This window comes from Camellia sinensis, chromosome 7, assembly GCF_055761805.1.
Source record: "Camellia sinensis isolate YWXY chromosome 7, ASM5576180v1, whole genome shotgun sequence".
Lineage (NCBI taxonomy): Eukaryota > Viridiplantae > Streptophyta > Magnoliopsida > Ericales > Theaceae > Camellia > Camellia sinensis.
The window spans coordinates 76,201,280-76,221,063 of NC_138967.1; the positions used below are offsets into that span (position 1 = coordinate 76,201,280).

General features: G+C 36.3%; 1 protein-coding gene across 1 annotated transcript; it reads right to left on the reverse strand.

Annotated features, from left to right (window-relative positions):
* Nucleotides 1-3,053: 3,053 nt before the first annotated feature.
* LOC114277586 (uncharacterized) lies at nucleotides 3,054-19,493 on the reverse strand. The gene is made up of 5 exons (XM_028219483.2): nucleotides 19,096-19,493; nucleotides 13,343-13,444; nucleotides 5,300-5,441; nucleotides 5,135-5,178; nucleotides 3,054-3,464 (listed from the first exon to the last, which is right to left on the reverse strand). The coding sequence occupies exons 1-5, from the start codon at nucleotides 19,180-19,182 to the stop codon at nucleotides 3,255-3,257; spliced, it is 585 nt and encodes a 194-aa protein (XP_028075284.2). The 5' UTR covers nucleotides 19,183-19,493; the 3' UTR covers nucleotides 3,054-3,254.
* Nucleotides 19,494-19,784: the final 291 nt, after the last annotated feature.

The following is a 19,784-nucleotide window of genomic DNA, read 5'->3' on the forward strand; positions in this document are numbered from 1 at the left end:
ATAACAGAATAACTGCTTAACAGAACAAATCCTATCACCACCCCTATTATATTCTTTGCTCTTAGTAGCATTCTGCCACCTAGCTTCAATAGACTCAAGCAAATGCATAACTTTCTTCCTCCATCCCCTCATAAGGCACCTCCATAAACCTATTAAAGCTTTTTCATGCCCATTCTAAAAATTTTAGTTGTTTACACTTCACTAAGAGAATCCAAGGCCCTAGAGTAAGGACTCTCTAGACCCCTAGCCCCTGTTTCATGATCAACACTTATCCCCAACCACTGTCATCGGTGATGATATCAAAAGTCTTGAGCCCTAGTTGGAACAATCATTTTTCTCTTACTATCCTCTCTTCTGTTTCTCTACATTTTGTGTCTGGGTCCTCTAGAGTTGCTTTCTCTAGAGTGATCCTGCAATAGATCAAAATGCCACTATTTTGATATGAAATGACATTGTTTTGAAGTTTAAAAAAAAATGTGTTTGCAAGAAAAGACTGAGAAAGAGAGAGCGATAGAAAGTGGAGCGCCCCACTCTACCGCTGGCTGATGCACTCCCATCACCATCGCTATCACCATAACCTTCATCGCCACCACAGATAAGACTGCTAGCACCAGAAAAGAGGAACACTACCGCTCTCCTATCTCTCTCTCTCTCTCTCTCTCTCTCTTCCTTCTTTTTCACCTCACTTTGTCTCTCTACCCTCTCATGACTCTCTCTCTCTCTATCTCTCTCTCTCTTCTTTAACTCATTCACTAGATTGATCAATGCTGGGGACAATGACGGCAGAGAAAGGGGCTGGGAAGGTAGATGGGGTTTGGCATTGCAAAAGTGGTGGTGGTGGGTTGGGGATGGAGGCGATGGAGGTGGTGGCATAGAGGAAAGGGTAGGCGAGTATTAGGCTTGCGATTATCGCAATGAGTGTTGCGGGTGAACTCCACCTTCTTCTCTCTCTTTGTGTTCTTTTCTTTTTCTTTTCTTTTTTAACTTAATCAAAACGGCATCATTTTGATCTATTGCAAAATCACTCTAGACAAAACAACTCTATAAAGGATTTGAACACCTACATTTTCTTCCCCTTGGATTTTCATATGGTAATTGATTCTTGAATACGCGCTCTCCTGCATCATTTAGTTATATTCTTCTTCTTCTTCTTCTTCCTTTTTTTTTTTTTTTTTTTTTTTTTAAGCTTCATTTTGTTATATCTTCAAAGATATGGAAAATGCAAGCCCATTCCCAAGTTCAAAAGGACCATTTTTTAGTTGTTCATGACATCCTAATTCAAGACTTAACTTTATTCTTTACTCTTTATTTTAATTTATGTTTTTTGGGACAAGTCTCCCTAAATCAATAATCAATATTATAAAGTTGTTGATTTCTTGCGTTTTCATTATACTGTCATATCCAGTTTTCATTTCTGAACATTTTTAATTATTCAGTTTATGTTTTGGATCTGTTAAAGCCTTTTCAATTAATCCCTTGTATGTATGTATGTATATTGGGTTACAGTGGAGGATGCACTAGCAACATCCCTACTTCATTCCATGCCTTGTCTGAGAAACAGATGAAAGAACCCAATTTACAATAAGTCACTTGCATTTAAGCCAGAGTATCGGCAAATGTGAATATGTTCGCTTTCTTATTTTTTTTTCTTTTTGTTTTTTGTTTTTTGTTTTTTTAATTTTAATCACAAATTGATGTCCATAATGTTTTATGTGATTCTATGATTTATTTCTACGTGTACATATGCTCCATCCAGAACACGGGCGGGTCACCTCTAATATTGAATTTTTTTTTGTTTTGTTATGGGCATGATATCAATGCCGAAACAATTAAACTGCTGTTTGTGTTGTATCCGATTACCAATGACCATAAGTTTGGCTAGGGAATCATCCAATTAACCAGAGCAGAACAGGGTGCTAAGTATCAGAACAAGACTCCTTGGCACTACAATCTCAGTGTAAGAGGCTTTTCACAGCTGGTGTTCTTGCTCTTCCTACTTTCAACAACCATTTTTTGGTCCCCAACCGTCACCGCCAGCACCATTCAATTCAAATACCTTGATACACATTCAGTTTGAAAATTTAAAGACATAATTGCCACAATTGAAAAAGGGAAACTAAAAGTGCAACTTCTTCCAACAATTCCACAACAAAACTAGATGGTGTGCACTCAAATTTGGGATCAAAACAACGATTGTGTACGATTAAACTAAAATTGCAACCTCATCCAACAATCAATTTTATACTCTTAACCACGATCTTATTGGATTTGCGGCAGAGCAGAGGGCAAAAATATCAAAACTAAATTATCTGAACAGAAGGGTTAGCAGAGGTAAGAGAATCTGTAAAATTTGTAAGATAAAAGATTTTAAGTGTTTTATAAAAAATAGAGAGAGTAATGAGCAGCCAGTATCGGACTCCCCTTGCGTATCGGAAGTCAAGGACACGGGCAGCCAGTGAATATAAGCAGAATTACCGCGGTCGTGCACCTTTTAAAGCCGTATGTAATTCCACAACAAAACCAGATGGGATGCACTCAAATTTGTGGTCACAACACCAATTGTCTCCAAAAGTGTACGAGAAAAAGGCATTCTCTCTCAACACAATTCCTTGTTTCCAGTGTCACGCACTCGTAATCCAGTCCAACCATCCATGCATTTAGCCATTTTCCTAGTCAAAGGAACTAAATGAGCTAAAAGAAGCTAAATTTTTACCTTTCTTCTGGAGGGGGTTAGGAAAATAACAAAATGAATATATATACATGTTTATTAGGCACCCCAAAAAATAAAAAAGAAAAGAAAAATCGATTAATTACTCATAATTTTTTTTAAAAAAAAATATGCAACTAACTTTTTCAAAAAATATGTAACTTTTTTCTTTTTGACAAATTCAAAATCCAAACACAACCTAATAGTTCAAGCTTCAAAGGCTGAACTCAACTCTCTTCCACATTATCATCCATCTTACCTCACCTCAATAAGCTTGAATTCAGTAGTGATAGCATATAAATATATATATATATAGAGAGAGAGAGAGAGAGAGAGAGCACTCCCATTAGATAAGAAGCTTTCTTCCAATTAAATTGCATTTTAAGGAAAAAAAATATATAAATCAGAACATCATCACATATGTTATCCACCTTGGAAGGAAGAAAGAGAGAACAATTGCCAGAGTGAATTGAGAATAATCCAGACCTCATATACATTTTAGGGAGAGGACGAACTGAAGACTACAAGGCCTACCATCAGGAAAACATCAGCTCTTCACGCTCCCGAAGAATCTAGAAAGTGGCAAAGGCCCACCAGCCTTTTCATCATCACTGCTGCTAGAGTGCTTAGATCTTGACCTGTGCTTCTTTTCCTTCTTCCTTTTCTTGGACCTTGATTTCGATGTTCTTGATTCTCTCTCTTCATTGTCACTACTTGAAGATTCTGAGGAACTCGATTCAAAAGACCGCCTCGAATGCTGCAAACAGTAATTATAATCTTTAAAACATGTTTCCTAGACCACCCCAGAAATATGGTCCAAATGCTAGTGTTGTTGGCTGAGGTTTAATAAAATCATCAAACTGATAACTTCCTTCCCTTCCAAAATAAGGACAATCCCGAAACAATAATAACAGCTTTATCATACCTGATCAAAATTATACAGTTCACAGAATCCAATTTTGTTTCACAATAATCGAAATAAAAATAATACTAAAATCACAATTTTCCTAATCCAGTTGCAAGCTTTAAAATCGTAATGAAAATAGAAGGAACCAAAACCATTTTATTTCATATCCAAGCACCCTTTCCACTGCTGGCACCCATTCAGATGTATCAATTTCCACACCATAATTAATCTGAGAGGGGACATCCTAACTAGGAAGTGTAGATGCCAAAAAAAAAAGAGAGAGATTTTATAATTTATATATACTGATGACAATGAAGTGTAATTCGGGCTGAAGATCTTCCTGTAAGAGAAACCCTTTTCCCATTGGACTCATGATGGGGACCAAAGAGGAGTCAATCTTCGCACATTTTTTAGTCAGAGGACAAGATTTAGTTAGATTTTAGTTTACTTGTGAATTTTAATTTCACTAGGATTTAATTCTATATTTTGTTTTCATATTGGATCATGCTTATACATCTGTCTAGCAACTAAGAAGAAATATATGATACACTATGAAGAAAAAGCCGATATGACACCTAAAATAATCCAAACATAACATGGCAGAGATGCAACAAAAATTAAATATATGTTTTCTATGTAAATAGTAAGAAGTAATTTATAAACAAATTGTGAACAAAAAGTCCTAATATCTATTTTAAAAAGCTCTATTTATAAACAAAATAGAAGTTTCGGGATTTAGAACTCCTAAAATTAAAAAGTTTAAAGGAGGAATTAATAGGCATAAACCCACACTGTTTTATTACTTTCTTTTTCAAACTTGCAATGTGTTTCATGTGCTATTTTAACCAAGTGTCCATAGCGTGTACCATATGAAAATTAATTGGACACGTTTGAACAAATCTGACGTGCTGGGGAGTATTTGCCGAAACAAAGTGTTCGTGCTTCTTAGTCTATACTGTGTGTCTGTCTGTGTATTGAACCATTACAGTTATTTTGGCATAATTAATTACAAGAAAGAGTTCAAATATTCTCCCCCTCTCTGGATTTTTCTCTCCTCTCCTTTTTCTCTTCTATGGTTCTACACCAACTCATTACGTCTGGGCAAGTTACCAGGTGTTTACTGATCAGGGCATATCAGATCTTAAGGCAACTCTTTCCAGTTTCAAAAGGTAGAAATAAAAACTAATTGCACGACCCGAGTCCACAAGGTAAACTTCGACATTCTCATTATTGCCTATATAAAGCTATAGAAGGAACAATATAAGTATGAACAGCTTCCACCAAATATTTCTCAGGTAATCAATGTGAGAAACAAAAGTTCCTTTCTACTGACCATAAGATTAATTAGTTTCAACTGGAGGTTCAAAAAACCATTCTTCCCAACAAAAATGCTAATAAACAAATTAAATATGGTTCTGGATTAGCATTCCTCAAGTTACTTGTGTGCCTTATTTTTCTTTTATTTGTTTCTCTAGAAAGGACAAGAAAACAAATGTAAATAACATAAGGAATTTAGGCACCTTTCTCTTTTTGCTGCTGCGTTTCTTCAAATCCTTATACTTGTCTGCGAGAACGCATTTACTTTCATAAGAGAGCTACATACAACATTAAGAAGGGAAAAAGAGAGAAGAAAAAAAACAAAAAAATCTTAAAACTTTTTTCTCCCAATATTTTTCTATAATTACCCTTTTTATGATTAGATTTACTGCTCGAGTGATTTCGTCCTCTGGCCAGCTTGATAGCCCTTTCAGCATCTAGCTGAGCCCTGTACTCTCTCATCATTTTATCTTTATCTGCTTCCAATTCCCCCTTTCTCATTTCATCTTCCTAGCAAATGAAGTCCATAATAGAATTTAACAAAAATATCATAAGACTGAAGCTTAAGTTAAAATGAGCATTGAATTTAAACCAAAAAACTAGCATGTAGACAAAGTGGTGTGTTAACACTTGCTAAAAATATAAATATGACAAAGTTGTTATTGAAGAATATAAGCCAAAGTAAAATCTAAAACAAGGAAAAAGAAATAGCATGAGAAAAAATTGAAGATATCACCATGTTTGGATGAAGTTGGAAGTTGGAACACTAATGTTTAATTATCCTCAGGAAATAAAAAAGAAAATAATTTTAACAACTCACAATAAGTACAGCTCAAGTGTTCATAGGGTTTCTCAATCACAAGAATATTTAATTAGGTAGACATAAGATCCAAGTATTGGCTGAAAATCAAAATTTTCAAAAGGTGAATGCAACTCAAATTTGTTCAAGCAGTACACACCATGCATTTTTTAATGCAAAAATAGGCACTTACCAAAAAAAAAAAAAGAGCAAAAATATGCAAGTATGAATACACAAGCAATAGGAAGAAAGAATGAACGGTTGAGAGATCAATCCCTAACTATGAAGAACGGAATCTTCTAGAAAGGAGTTGTATTCATATTGTATACCAACACTTATCAGATACTAGCAGAAAAATATCCGATACTTCCTAAATGTATTTATAATTTAAAATTTGATTAATTACATGGACCTCCCTTGTGATTCCTCATATTACATTGACCTTCCCTGTCAGAATTGTTGGCTAACAAGGATTAACTGCAAATATGTAATTATCCTTTTGCCCTTTTACAAAACCAAATTTCCATTAAATAATATATAATGTTTTTAATACCTATAACCAAAAACTCATATACCCTATGAAGCACGACCGCTCCAAACAGGTGTTGTAGCATTGTTGGGTGCAGGGAACACGGGACATGCCAACTAGTGTCTCTGTTTATTTAAATTAAATTTGTTTACTGGGAACATGTTGGGGACTTTCCCCCTCTTCATTAGTACTTCTGATAGATATTGGGTGTTGAATGTTTATTACTTTATGCTTAGACTGTAGTAAACTAATGATGCATTGGATGATAAATTTTGTCTTAAGTTAACTATTATCATATTTTACGGATGATCTATTAATTAATTAAATCTGGTATTTTTTTTTTTCTTGACATTGAATTAGTGTTAGATTTTGTTAATTTTAATTGTTTGCGTACGTAATATTAATTTACATAGCAAATAAAAATACATATAAAAATATTTCTTTTTTCTCATTGTTTGTATCTTCATTTTTTTGAAATCACCGTGTTTGTGTTTGTGTCTATGTCTGTGTTCGTGTTCATGTTCATGCTTCTTAACATATACCTATAACCAAACATCCCTCCTCTCCACCCATCTCCATCTCATACACTCTTCTCTCTATTATAACTTTTCTTCAAGCCCCTTATAAGGCAACACTCGTGTAATGGGGTTATACATATGATCTGAGAGGACAGACACGAACAAGGTGATTTAAAAAAATGGGGACACAAACACAAGAAGGACATGGCAATAAAAAATATTTTCTTTTTATATATTTTTAGTTGCTATGTAGATTAATTACATCCACAATCAAAATAAACAAAAACAAACACTAATTCAATATAAAAAAGAACTCGACTCTTAAGTTAACTCCTTATTGTTTATATCTTTTTTATGGATGATCTATTAATTTTTTAAATTTAAGCAAACAAGTAATAAACATTTAACATCCAACATCCGTCAAAAGCACTATAAAGAAGAGAAGACAAAAGACTAGTTGGTAGCAAGTGTTTGAATGTAGTTAACTTCGTGGGGAAAGAGAGAGATAGGGTTCTGTTTGATCCTGCTAGGGGCAATATGGAGGTTGTAGAGAGTAAGGATCTTGAGGAGTTGACAGCGCCATTATGCTGTTCTCCACTAGCTGTGGCAGGTCTTGGAGAAGAAGAGGTAGGAGCTTGATGTCTGCAGACTAAGATGCTCTGGAAGGAGGCTTAGAGAGGAGGAAGTATCAGACTGGGTGCTCTGTAGTATCAAGGATGGCAGTACATTTTTAGGGATCTCTTTTGAAGCATAGGAGGTGGCCGATTAGCTTTGTGGGGACAGAGTAAGATTAGACTTCATCTGATCATGCTTGGAGCAACAGGCGAGCTTGGTGTCTACAAACCAAGATACTCTGGAAAAGAGGGTTAGGGAAGAGGAAGTATTAGACTAGGCTCTTACAAGTATCAAGAATGGTAAAAGATTTTTAGGGGTCTCCTTTGAAGTGTAGAAGAAGGTAGCTATGAAATTGTTCACTGGCTGTTAAAATACAATTTTTTATAATCATTGAAAATTAAAAGTTCAAGTTTATTAAATTTAATATGACCCTAAGATGCCATAAGGCTATTTAATATGACGACCTCAAATTAATTCACTAATGACCATAGCCACCCAATATAAATTGTGACAATAAAATGGCCTCAATTATTTTTAGTTTGGTCAAGTAAAATCCAGTAATCCAGACATGTCAATTGGGTTTATGATGACAAAAGTGCTCGCTGGAAAGTAACTAGTGAAATAAATAAAATAAAATCTGAAGTTGTAGGAGGTGGTCCCAAAGTTATTCCATGGTAGTTACTGGACAAGCCACATTTTGGAAAGAAAACCATTTTCAAATTAATATGTGCGTATATATATAAATCAGAAAGGGGGTTTCTTTGGAACAACCCAGAAACAAAAAATACCAAGTGAGGTTATGTACTACAACTACCCATGATTGGGTACCAGCTATTCAACTTTGAAAGATGAAGCAACTTTTAAAAACTAGCCACAGACGTGGGAGAGGTTTTCTTCAACCACCATGTACTAGCAACATGGGAAACCACCTCACTTTCTCTGTTTATACGAACAACCCATGCACACAAGGAAGGGGGGGATCAGTTCATAAAGAGGTAAAGAGGATACACAGTGCAGAGAAAGAAGGAGAAGAATACAGAAAACAAACAGAGTCGGAGGGATATTGCAGCAGAAGAGAAAGGTGAGAGGTACAGAGAGCAGTTCGACAATCGAACTGAAGAACAAAATACAGAATTGAGGGAAGGTATAACAGTTCTACTCTCTCTCTCTCTCTCTCTTTCTCTCACACACACACACACAAAATCGTTGTTCACTGTTCACAGTAAAAAAAATCTGTTTGGAACAGATTTTCTCTTCCCATCTCTTTCTTTCGCTCTCACATTTAAAATTTTTAATTCTCTTCGCGCAACTTTTCGCAAGATAAATCGGTTTTGAAAGAAAATTAAGAAAATTCAGTTTTATCATATTTATTTTTTGTTTCCCACAAACCTCTCATTCACTGTTTAGAGCATAGTTTTGCTATTCTATCTTCCTTTCATTATCACTATCACACTCGTGTAAAAAATCAGTGTTATCATAATGGATTACAAAAATTCTGTTGCTATGTAAAATCAGATTTTCAGTTGGTTTCATTCTAACAAAAAATTTCCTATTTTGTTCAAGTATATCACTATAACATCTGTATCAAATCACATTTATGAGTGTATCTAAATAAAACAGAATTGCAAAATTAAACTTGGTCTTAAAAAAAAAAATTTGTTTAAGCATGTCACATCACACCCGTGTCGAAAACTGGTGTGAATGATTTTACATGAATAAAAAATAAACTTTCAATCGATGAAGCACAGATACGGGTACGAGTACTGGTACTGGTACGATATAAGTACGTTGATACGGTAAAATCCAAAAGAAGTAGGGTACAAGTACAACTTGGTACGTTTGCAAAAAATATTTATTTAAATTTTGAGTAATGCAAAAATTGATTAAGTAGTTTAATTTGTTAGATCTAACCTACAATTAACATTTAATGTCAAAAGTAAAGGTATAAACCAAAATTAAATGTCATTATTGTAAATAACTTACAAACCATAGCTTAATTTTAAAATCTTGCTAAGCATAAAACTAAAAATAAAAAAGAATAGTCAAATGAATTTTATCTCTGTAGTAGAAGAAAATATTGTTTTGACTGAGGTACAATACGGCTTGGATATATACTAGATACCCCTGAGTAAGCCAAAAACTAAGAAGAAAAAATTTGAGAATGTGTTTCGTATACCTAGTACATATGTAGAAATACCATACGAAGTATCATACGTCGGTAAGTATCCAATATGAGTATAACAAGTTTTTCAAAGTACCTATGCTTCATAGCTTTCAATTGAATCACTTCACACCCGTGCCAAAAACTAGTGTAAGTGATGTTACACTGTTTTAGATAGAACTCACCCCAAAAGCTAGCTCAAAAGGTGAGGATGCCCTCAAGCTTATATGCTTAATATTTGTGGGACTTCGCTTCACACCCTCCCTCATGCCCAGTGTGCTCACTCGGCAACACCTGTAGTGTGCAAGCCAGGGACACGCACCCTACCCATCCCCATGTACTTCGGCTTTGATACCATGTTACACAGTCTAGGGTAGCATTAAAATGGCAGGTCAAGTGGCCTAAAAATGCTTTGCCTTCCACGGCATAAAAATGGCATGTCCAACGGCCCAAATTTTCTTCACCATTCATGGCATTTAAAATGGCCCAGCAAGCGGTCCAAAAATAAAATGTAATTGATGGCGTTAAAATGGGCCCACTCAGTGCTCCAAATTACATTGTCTTTTATGCATAGAAAAAGGCCCACCAAGTAGCTCAAAAGTACGTCTTTTATGGCATAAAATTCAAGTTTCGTAAGGCCCAAGTTAAATCTTTTCAAGACCATAAAAAATAACTAAGGGCCTAAAATTTATTATCAAGGTAATCTTTTTTTTTTTTTTTTTGATAACTGGTGTTTGGACCAACATGCATGCACCTCAACTAATCTCAGGGCCTTGAAGTTAATGACCAAATAAACCTCCACTAGCCCCTTGGGTGACTCAAATCGAGACCTCGGATTTGATCTTCAAGTCTTTACTGCTCGGCCAACTCCTTGGGGTTTATTATGAATGTAATCTTGCCATCTTAAATATAGCTTCACTTAAAAGTTACGGACAGAATTAAATTGATTAAAAATAACTTCGGCAACCTTTTGCCTTGTCAAAATAAAATCAAATATTGGATCATTCATCCTTTCAATTTCAAACCCAAATTCTTTTTATGAACTGCATTGACTTGATAATGATCCAAACTTGTTCGTGATTCAGCTACATAGGCAACCCACAATCACAACAATTTGTGAACCTCTAAAGTTCACCAAAATCAAATTCAAAATCAAAACCTAAATTCCATTCTATGAATTATGGTTGACTAGATTCCAATTCAGACTTGTTCCTTGATTCGGATATATAGGCAACCCATTCAATTGGGTACAATCACAAACTCTTTGAACCCAAACGTTCACTAAAAATCAAATTTTCTCAAAATCAAAATCAAACCTCAAATTCATTCTTGAATTGCAGTTGACTTGATTCCGATTCGAACTTGTTCCCTAATTTGGATGTGCATAGGCCACCCATTCCGATGGGTGCATTCATAATCTAATCTTTATGAACCCAAATATTCACTCAAATTAAATTCGGGTCATTCACCATTCAAATTGAAATCCAAATTTCTTTTTATAAACTGCATTGACTTGATTGTGTATCGAATTAGTTCCCTGATTCAAATACGTAGACAACCCATTCCATTGGATGCAATCACAACAATTTATGAGCCTCAAAAGTTCACCAAAAATCCTCTAAACAAATTTCATTTTAAGAACCATGGCCAACTTGATTTTGATTCAGACTCATTACCTAACTCGGATACATAGGCAACCCATTCCATTGGGAGCAGTTACAAAACTCCATAATCCCGAACGTTCATTAAAAATCAAAATTTCCAAAAAGTAAAATGCCAAATTCCTTCTCGAACTATGTTTGATTTGATTCCTATTTGAACTTGTTTCCCGACACAAATATGTAGGCAACCTAGATGATTAATTTGGACCACTCACTAAAATAAAATAAATAAATAATTTCACTAGTTCTTTGACAAGGAACTTGTGATATTCAAAAGTTGGAATCAAAGGGTATTCCCTTGAAACAAGGGATTGTAATTAAGGGATGTGTTATATCTTGAATGGATCCAACCTACATAATAAGAACTTATGTGATATATTGTCACGTGAGTGAAATTGTGTTAAAATAAACATCAAATTTTTGCTTCACACTAGCATTGAAAAAAACAAATATGGAGAAGAATGAATCAATCAGTGGTAAAGGAGAGGTGCAAACTTCAATTCTAGAAAATAAAGGGAACTTAAGAACGTGTCGTGCACTATAAATTATGTCAAATGTAAGCGGTTGTGTCTAGCAGAAGTCATTTTACATGGACTCTTCTAAATGCATGAAATACCTATGTCAAGGGCTCGACACTTGGGGTGAGGTTATGGATGTGTTTGATGTGTAGTTGGACAATGGGCATTTGCCTAGCAAGCATATTTAGTAATTGGAGTTTACCTTAAAATAATACATAAAACTCTCATATTATACACAAAATGTTATATGCCACCTTGTGAATAACCCTAAAAAAATTAAATTACTAAATGTGAATATTTTGTTGTTTTTCAGTGCCCTTGGATATTGGAATTAGATGAATTGGACACTTAGACACATACTCGTAACCAATGCTCGTGCTCGAGTCAATGTAACATAGCGGGAAAGAAGTGGGTGGGCAAAATAAGGGAGTATCATTATGCCATAATGCAACTAAAAATTGTCTCCATGAATATAAGGAGCTTGAATGACCCTAAGAAAAGAGCAGGTATTAGTAATTTAATTTTTAGTCTTTAAGAAGGTGGAGGAAATCATGTGAAAGCCCTCCGCCGCCTAGCCCCCATGGAAATTCTCCACCATATCCCCCTTCCCACTCTTTTCTAACATCCAACAAGAAGCCTCAGTCACTGTAATAAAACTGAAGAAATGCACAGCTTAATCCACTAGACAAAAAACATTTATGTCCCATGATACTCTCCGATTTTAACAGGCAGCCAACTCATTGCTTGAGGAACATGGTCTTGCACTTGATGTTCAACTTCCAAAAAGATAATGCAAACTGTGTTACATGGACTCTTCTATTTCTCCCACTGTACCCGTGTCCACCAGATATGACATGGGTAAGGGTGTGGAATATGAGTGACACTTGCACTCAATTTTGACACCCAGATCCTATAATTTGTGACAATACATGAAGAAAAAGAAACTCACATTTATTAGTAAAGCAATATTTTTAGCTTCTCACATGAATTATAATGTTCCTGAATCTTATTTAATTTCTTGTATATTTCGACATAATTTACAACATCTCATCCGAGAATATTATCTAATACACAATATATATGTGCATATGATGTGTCGCCGTACCCATATCCAAATTTGGATATGTATCCCAAGATCCAAGATTTAAATTTATGAAGGTCTAACGTTTGGATACACACCTACACCCGCACCCAATACTCGTACCCGAGCCCATGTAACATAGAATGCAAAAACAATACAGTTCACTTTTTTGTTGTTTTGATGTCCCATCAATGAATTGAAATGATATTACAGTATCCTCAAAGGCATCATGTAATTCTACTGAACAGAATTTTGAGATTTTCTTTCATTCTTTTCCAAATAATACATGTTACAATGCAACATGGACAAATTTAATAGCTCTGAAAACATTAAAAATCCAACAAACCAGATCCTAACAAGTTGCAATTGGCAAAGTAAGATATGAAATATTCATTTTAAAATAAAATATTAATCATGTTCATTGCAACTTTTCCACAAATAGTTCAGAGTTTGGGAAACAATATTCATGTTGAAGAATACGAAGAGGGATTTGTAGCATACACATCAGTAATTGTGTACAACAGATTACCTTTTGCTTCCTTTTGAATTCTTCCCAAGTAACTGTGTGAGAAGTTTCGAGGCTGGCCAAACGAGCAGCATGCCACTCTGGTGAATGAAAAGAACCATCCACCTGCGACAATCCTAATCAGAAAAAGTACAGCAGAGAAAGCACCTACGCTATGACTATATTAGTTATCCAATTAAACTCCCTCATCAAGCGGAACCAGCAACAAAAGCCAGCAATTAGAGAAGCTGGCAAACAAAATAGGTGAGTCAAACATAGTTTAAATGCTAGACCAAATAAGATATTGCTCTAAAACATCACAAACAGACAGTATTTAGGAGAACAAAGCTTGCTCCAATCACAAAGGGCAAAATATTGGAAGCAATAATTAACCAAAAAAGGAAGTCACTAGTATAATACCTATATTTATTTTGTTGAGGATCATCCAAAAATAAATCAATAAAATGAAAGAGAAAGAAACTATTGAGGTTTGTGATTATGTTACTCTCCATATATTGTCTCGAATTAAAAAAATAAGCAAGCATCTAACCGCACTTAACTAGTTTTTTCTCACTACAACAAGTACCAATATCCATAATAATATAGGTATAACACTGATTTGTGTGTCAATTTGAGGTGCACTATTAGGGAATGCTCTATGTGAGCTCCTATCTTCAATTAATTAAAATAGAGAAAGAATGGGTTCCTTGCCAAGTAAATTTGATATGTGAATACAAAATTTAAAGTGACAATTTCTTGTGGATTTCTAGTCAACCTCCTGGTCGTACTAGCCCGAGGTCTATGTAAATTAGAACCTCCTTGTCAATTAGCTTTGTCTATGAACTAAAACAATAATGGTTCAGCTATAGCAGCCCGGGGGAGCCAAGCCCCTCACCCAGCAGCTCCACTAAGTGTTCATCCAATCACAATTCGCTCATCATGCCCTTTTTGTACATGTAAGTGAAGTGAGAAGGAGAACCTAGGAATTGTCTAACACGAGAAATTGACAAGATATTTTGTTGATTCTTGCATCTGTCCAATCAAAAATCATTATAACTTCTTTGTAGGTTGAAGGAAAGAAGTCGAGGTATGTCAAATCCGTTGTGGAGGTGGCTTTTCTTGTATGTCATTGACTTCTATAGGGTTGACTACTTCACCTTTTGATTAACGATAAGCCAACAGTTTCCCTTTTGTCGCAAATTATTGGAAAATTGTTGAAATGTGTTAAAATTCACCTACTACACACCTACCACTACCACCTACTACACACTCACCTACTTCACCTACTCTCCACCTACTCCTCACCTACTCCATACCTACTACACACTCACCTATTCTCTTCCCACATCCTCTCTTCTATATATAGGAATCATTGTAATATATCAATAAATCAATCAATAATACATTAATTTTAACATGGTATCAGAGCAAGGTTGAGAACCTAATAATTCCGCTTCACCGGTGGGTGGCAGCCTCACTTTGGCCGCCCGCCGGACCTCAACCTATTCCGCTTATTTTCTACACATACCTTCCCATCATTGCCCAAATCCTCTCTCTCTGGTTTCTGACCAACAATGACAAAGCCATATTTTCATCTCTCTCTCTCCTCCATCTGTTGAATTCGAAGCACTAGCGGAGAGAGACATAGAGATCAACACGTCGCCGTCGATGTCAGAGGCTCCGATGCCCTCTCCCTCTGTTCTCCTCTGCGGCTATCGTAGATGTTGGCATCGCCGCTTATCGTTCATCAGCAACGACGATGCCGTCGCTCCCGCTTCCGCTGCTCCTCGCTTTACCGCAACAAAAGGAGGCAGAGGCAAGCCCAAGTCCTCCAAATCGGTCTCCAGATCTCAGAAAGCCGGCCTCCAGTCCCCACTTCTCTTAATTATTTTAATCTGAGTTGTGGGTGGTTTCGTAGTAAACCGTGGGCTGGTTTTGAGGTTTGGTTGAGTGTACCATTCAAGTCTTTGTAGAGCTGGCTACTGCAGGAGGGGTTGTTTGGTACTTGTGCAGTTTTTTTTTGGGTTCGGCACATGCTAGTAGCATGGAGGGAAACTCAAAATTTGGGTTAAGTTTTGATATGATTGACAGCGTGGTTCAAAGTTTATGCACATGGGCTGGTTTGTTTTATATATATATATATATATGAGTTTCTTATATTTATATATTATGTATGTATTTTCAAACACATGGGCCCACAGTTGCTAGTGCCTCCAAGAGGTTATTTATTGTTTTGGTTTTAAACTTGAGCCGATTAGCACGTGGGGTAAATCAATATGGTGGCTGGTTTTCTAAATTGGTGGACTGAATTTCAGTTTTGTCTCTAAAAAAAAAAGAAGAACTGCCATACACACACAGCTGTATGATTCTTTTCTTTATTCTCCACCCACATAACCCAACACTCTCTCTCCTCACTTTGCATCCACCGCCCAAACTTTTTTTTTTATTATTATAAAGCTTATTGGTGCACTCCTTGTTCCCCACTTTCGTTATTTTATATATATATATATATATCTCTTTTTATTATATTATATTAAAAAAAAAAAAAACAAAACATCATCATCTCTCCTCCGTTTGATTTCCAACTCCATTATTTTTATTTATTTTCTCCAAACCACTTTCCTTATTTTTCCCATCTTTCTTTTTTGCTTTCAAATATATTTTTATTATTTCTTTCTTTATTTTTCTTTCACATTATTTTTCATCTTTTTCCAATTTCATTCATACCCATATAGCTTTGCACACCAAACCATCTTTTATTCATCTCAACGATCAACCCCGATCACAATTTTACATCATAAATAAAAAAAAAAAAAAAAACAAACAAAAAAAAAAAACAAACAAAAAAAAAAAAAAACAAAAACAAAAAAACCCACGCCCACAGTGGGATTTTTCTCTACTCTGCCGCCGGTCTTTTCTTCTTGCCTCCGTCCTGGGCGGCCCTTGCCGGTTTTGCCTCCGTGTTTCCCACTCCACTGGACACGATCACTACTCCCTGCTCCTCCACTGCAGCATATGGCGGCCTTCCAAATCGGAACATCACGGTAGCCTTCCGCTTCAGCTCCTTATTTTCCGCCTTTAGCACACTTATCTCTGCTCGCGCATCCTTATACATGCGTTGGAGCAGAGCCAGCTGGGCGTTTAACTGCTGTACCTCATTTGTCCTACTCTGCAGCCGGTGCGACAAGTTTGTGACCGCCGTCATGGTTTCCACACATGACTTCAAAGTATACTGATTGGCCTCAATATCAGTTTGCACCGCCATTTTTTGCTCCACCGACCGCATCGGAAAGTTGAACGGAGCAAAACCAGAGGCGCTTGGTTGAGGTTCACTGGCCACCGCACCAGTTATCTCTCTTGTTGACTCGTTGAGATCGGGAAAGAGAGTGAGCAGACCACGGGACGAAAAGACCATATTCTGGGTAGCTGAACGGGAAGACGAGACCATTTTCTGGGCAACAGAGTGTTCCAGAATCTCTTTCTCAGAAACGGAAGAGGTTTTTTCAAAGGATTTTCGCAGGTTTTTTTGTCTCAGCCTCTGCCTTCGCCTCAGCCTCCGTCTTGGTTAAATAGCCAAGGCAGACACGCGCATCGCGCGCCACTTGACGCCAGACGACAAAACGGGCGCGCAAGCCAATGTGGTGACGCGCCTCGCCATCATGTCCGGCACATCTTTTTATGACTTGGGCTCGCTTTTGATGGCACGCCTTTTTATGGATTGGGCACGCCTTTTGATGGCACGCCTTTTGAAAGATTGGGCACACCTTTTGAGGGTGCGACTTTTTAGGGATCCGACAAGACTCTGTAAACTGTCCCGGCATTAATTCCGGTTAGCTCCTTCATGGGTCCGACAAGACTCTGTAAACTGTCCCGACATTGATTCCGGTTAGTTTCTACAAGGGTCCAGCAAGACTCCGTAAACTGTCACAACAACTGTCACAACATTGTCTGCTACATCGGTCCGACATGACCCCATAAACTGTCTTCTACATCAGTCTGACACCGCCATCCAGTGTCCTCTACACCGTTATGACACCACCATACAGTGTCCTCTACAACGTTATGACACCCCCATACAGTGTCCTCTACAACGTTATGACACCACCATCCAGTGTCTTCACCAATGGTCTGACACGATCATACAGTGTCTCCTATCCTCTTTTATTTTTATGTATTTTCTTATTTTGTTACTCTCTCCAAACTCAAGTTGGTTAGTTCCTATCCCCCTTGAGCTTGCGGGGGGCTGTTAAAATTCACCTACTACACACCTACCACTACCACCTACTACACACTCACCTACTTCACCTACTCTCCACCTACTCCTCACCTACTCCATACCTACTACACACTCACCTATTCTCTTCCCACATCCTCTCTTCTATATATAGGAATCATTGTAATATATCAATAAATCAATCAATAATACATTAATTTTAACAAAATGGAATAGATGGAACCTATGAAAAACAAATACTTCAAAAAGGAATCGTATCCGTATCAAATATCCGTGCTCCTTGGATACTCGTAGATATATATCATTAGATACTTTACTTCCTAAACTTAACCATAATTTGAAATTAATTTTCTCCAATTTTGAGAATTATTGGATATAATCAAAGGTATGACTGCATATTCTTGTGAACCAAAACTAAAAGGAGATACTTTAATTTTTGTTCTATCAATCCCAACAGAATAGGGAAATCTGCAATGGTAACTTCAAGACAACTGGTCTGCTCAGGAATTAACATATGATTATGGTTGCATTGTCAGTGAGTAGACCAATGGTGGTTTCCACTCTTGTCATTTCAAATTGTAAATGTGAATAAATTTGGGAAGCAAGGATCTTAAACCATGCCTAGTTTCAGGCATGCAACGGAAATGGTGCACAAGATGCATTGTGCAAAGTGGATAATGGTTTATGGTTTCGAGTATCACTCGATCCCAAAAGAAGAGGTGCCACTCAAGATATACAGTGCTTCTTTTAAAATTCTTTGGCCCAATGAACTTATATTAAACTAAAGACTATGATTACTTTTTGTTGACACTCATCATCAATTAGCAATACAAGAAATATACTAAACCTAAATTCCATTGCATTTATCTGAGAGAGCACTGCTTTCTTTAAAAGGAAAATTGGACATTTAAGTAAAGATATTTGAGTCAACAAACTCAAGACTTGATGAGATTCTTGATAGTTTAGAAGATCTGGGGATCATGAATAGGTCAACATGCTTTGCCATTTACTCATTAAAAAACTGCATACATAAGGGCTGCTCCTTTCAAGATTTTCAGTGCTATATATATATAACTTGAGATAAAAACAATGGTGTGGTTCCTGTTTTGCGGTGCCGCTCTCCGTTTCATCAACACTTATCAGTGTTCCTCAATAACTTCAGATGACACAACTTTAGACCAATTGAAAACTGTCATTTGGGCATTATATCAAGATATTTGAGCCAACAAAGTCAAGATTTGTAAAGAAGGTCACCAACCATCAGGGTTAATAAATCTGGAGTTTTGATTAGGTCATGCAAAGACCATTTCAATATGGTCACCAACCACCAGCAATATTACATGACTAGATCAAAATTTAAGCTTGGCCATTAACATCACGATTGTCACTAAACACCAAACAGATAAGAAAACTTAAAAATTAAAGAGAACAGATAATATTTTAGCAAACAATCAAAAAAAAAAAATCAAATAGTGGATGATATCAAGATTAAAGAGATCATAAATTGAATTAGGAAGAGGTGGTAGTATGAAAGGGTACAAACCATGCCGTCTTCGATCTCATCGTGGCCCGTTGAGCTCGCACCGAGCCTTGCTCTCTGCATAGCTTTGTATTGTTGATTTTTCCCCATGTTTTGGAGGAAACCCAGATAAGAAAATTGCCGAGAAAGTTCAAGAAAAGCAGAGGGAAAAATGGAAGACAATTTTTAAAATTGGGTTATCAAATTAGTGGGCGAGAAAACCCATTGAAAATAGTTGAGAGAGAGAGAGAGAGGATTTATGGGGTGGTTGGGAATGGATTTTGTGACTAAAACAACATCCACAGAGAGAAGCATTAGGGCAAAGGAGTGGAAGAAAATGACATGAAAGCCGACGCTTTAACCCGATTTGTAAAGCCGAGTGAGCTGTAATTAAGAAAGGTGAAATTTCAAAACAATGGGACATCCAAAATAAAATATATACAAAGTATAAGTAGTTCTGTAATGAGCATGTGTGTGTGAAAAAAAAAATTCGTTCACTGGCATGTAATTCCCCCATTAAGAAAACAGTATGTCAAAGTCTAAAAATTTGAACTAATTATGTGGCACTCTATGTTAATTATTTTTGATTTATTATCTAATTATCAACCAATCAATAGTTACTTTATTTTTTTGAAATTACATTGTCCTTCCTTGTGACTAATAGCATTAATGGGAAGGTTAGTCACAGGTCAGTGTAATTTTAGAAAAATAAG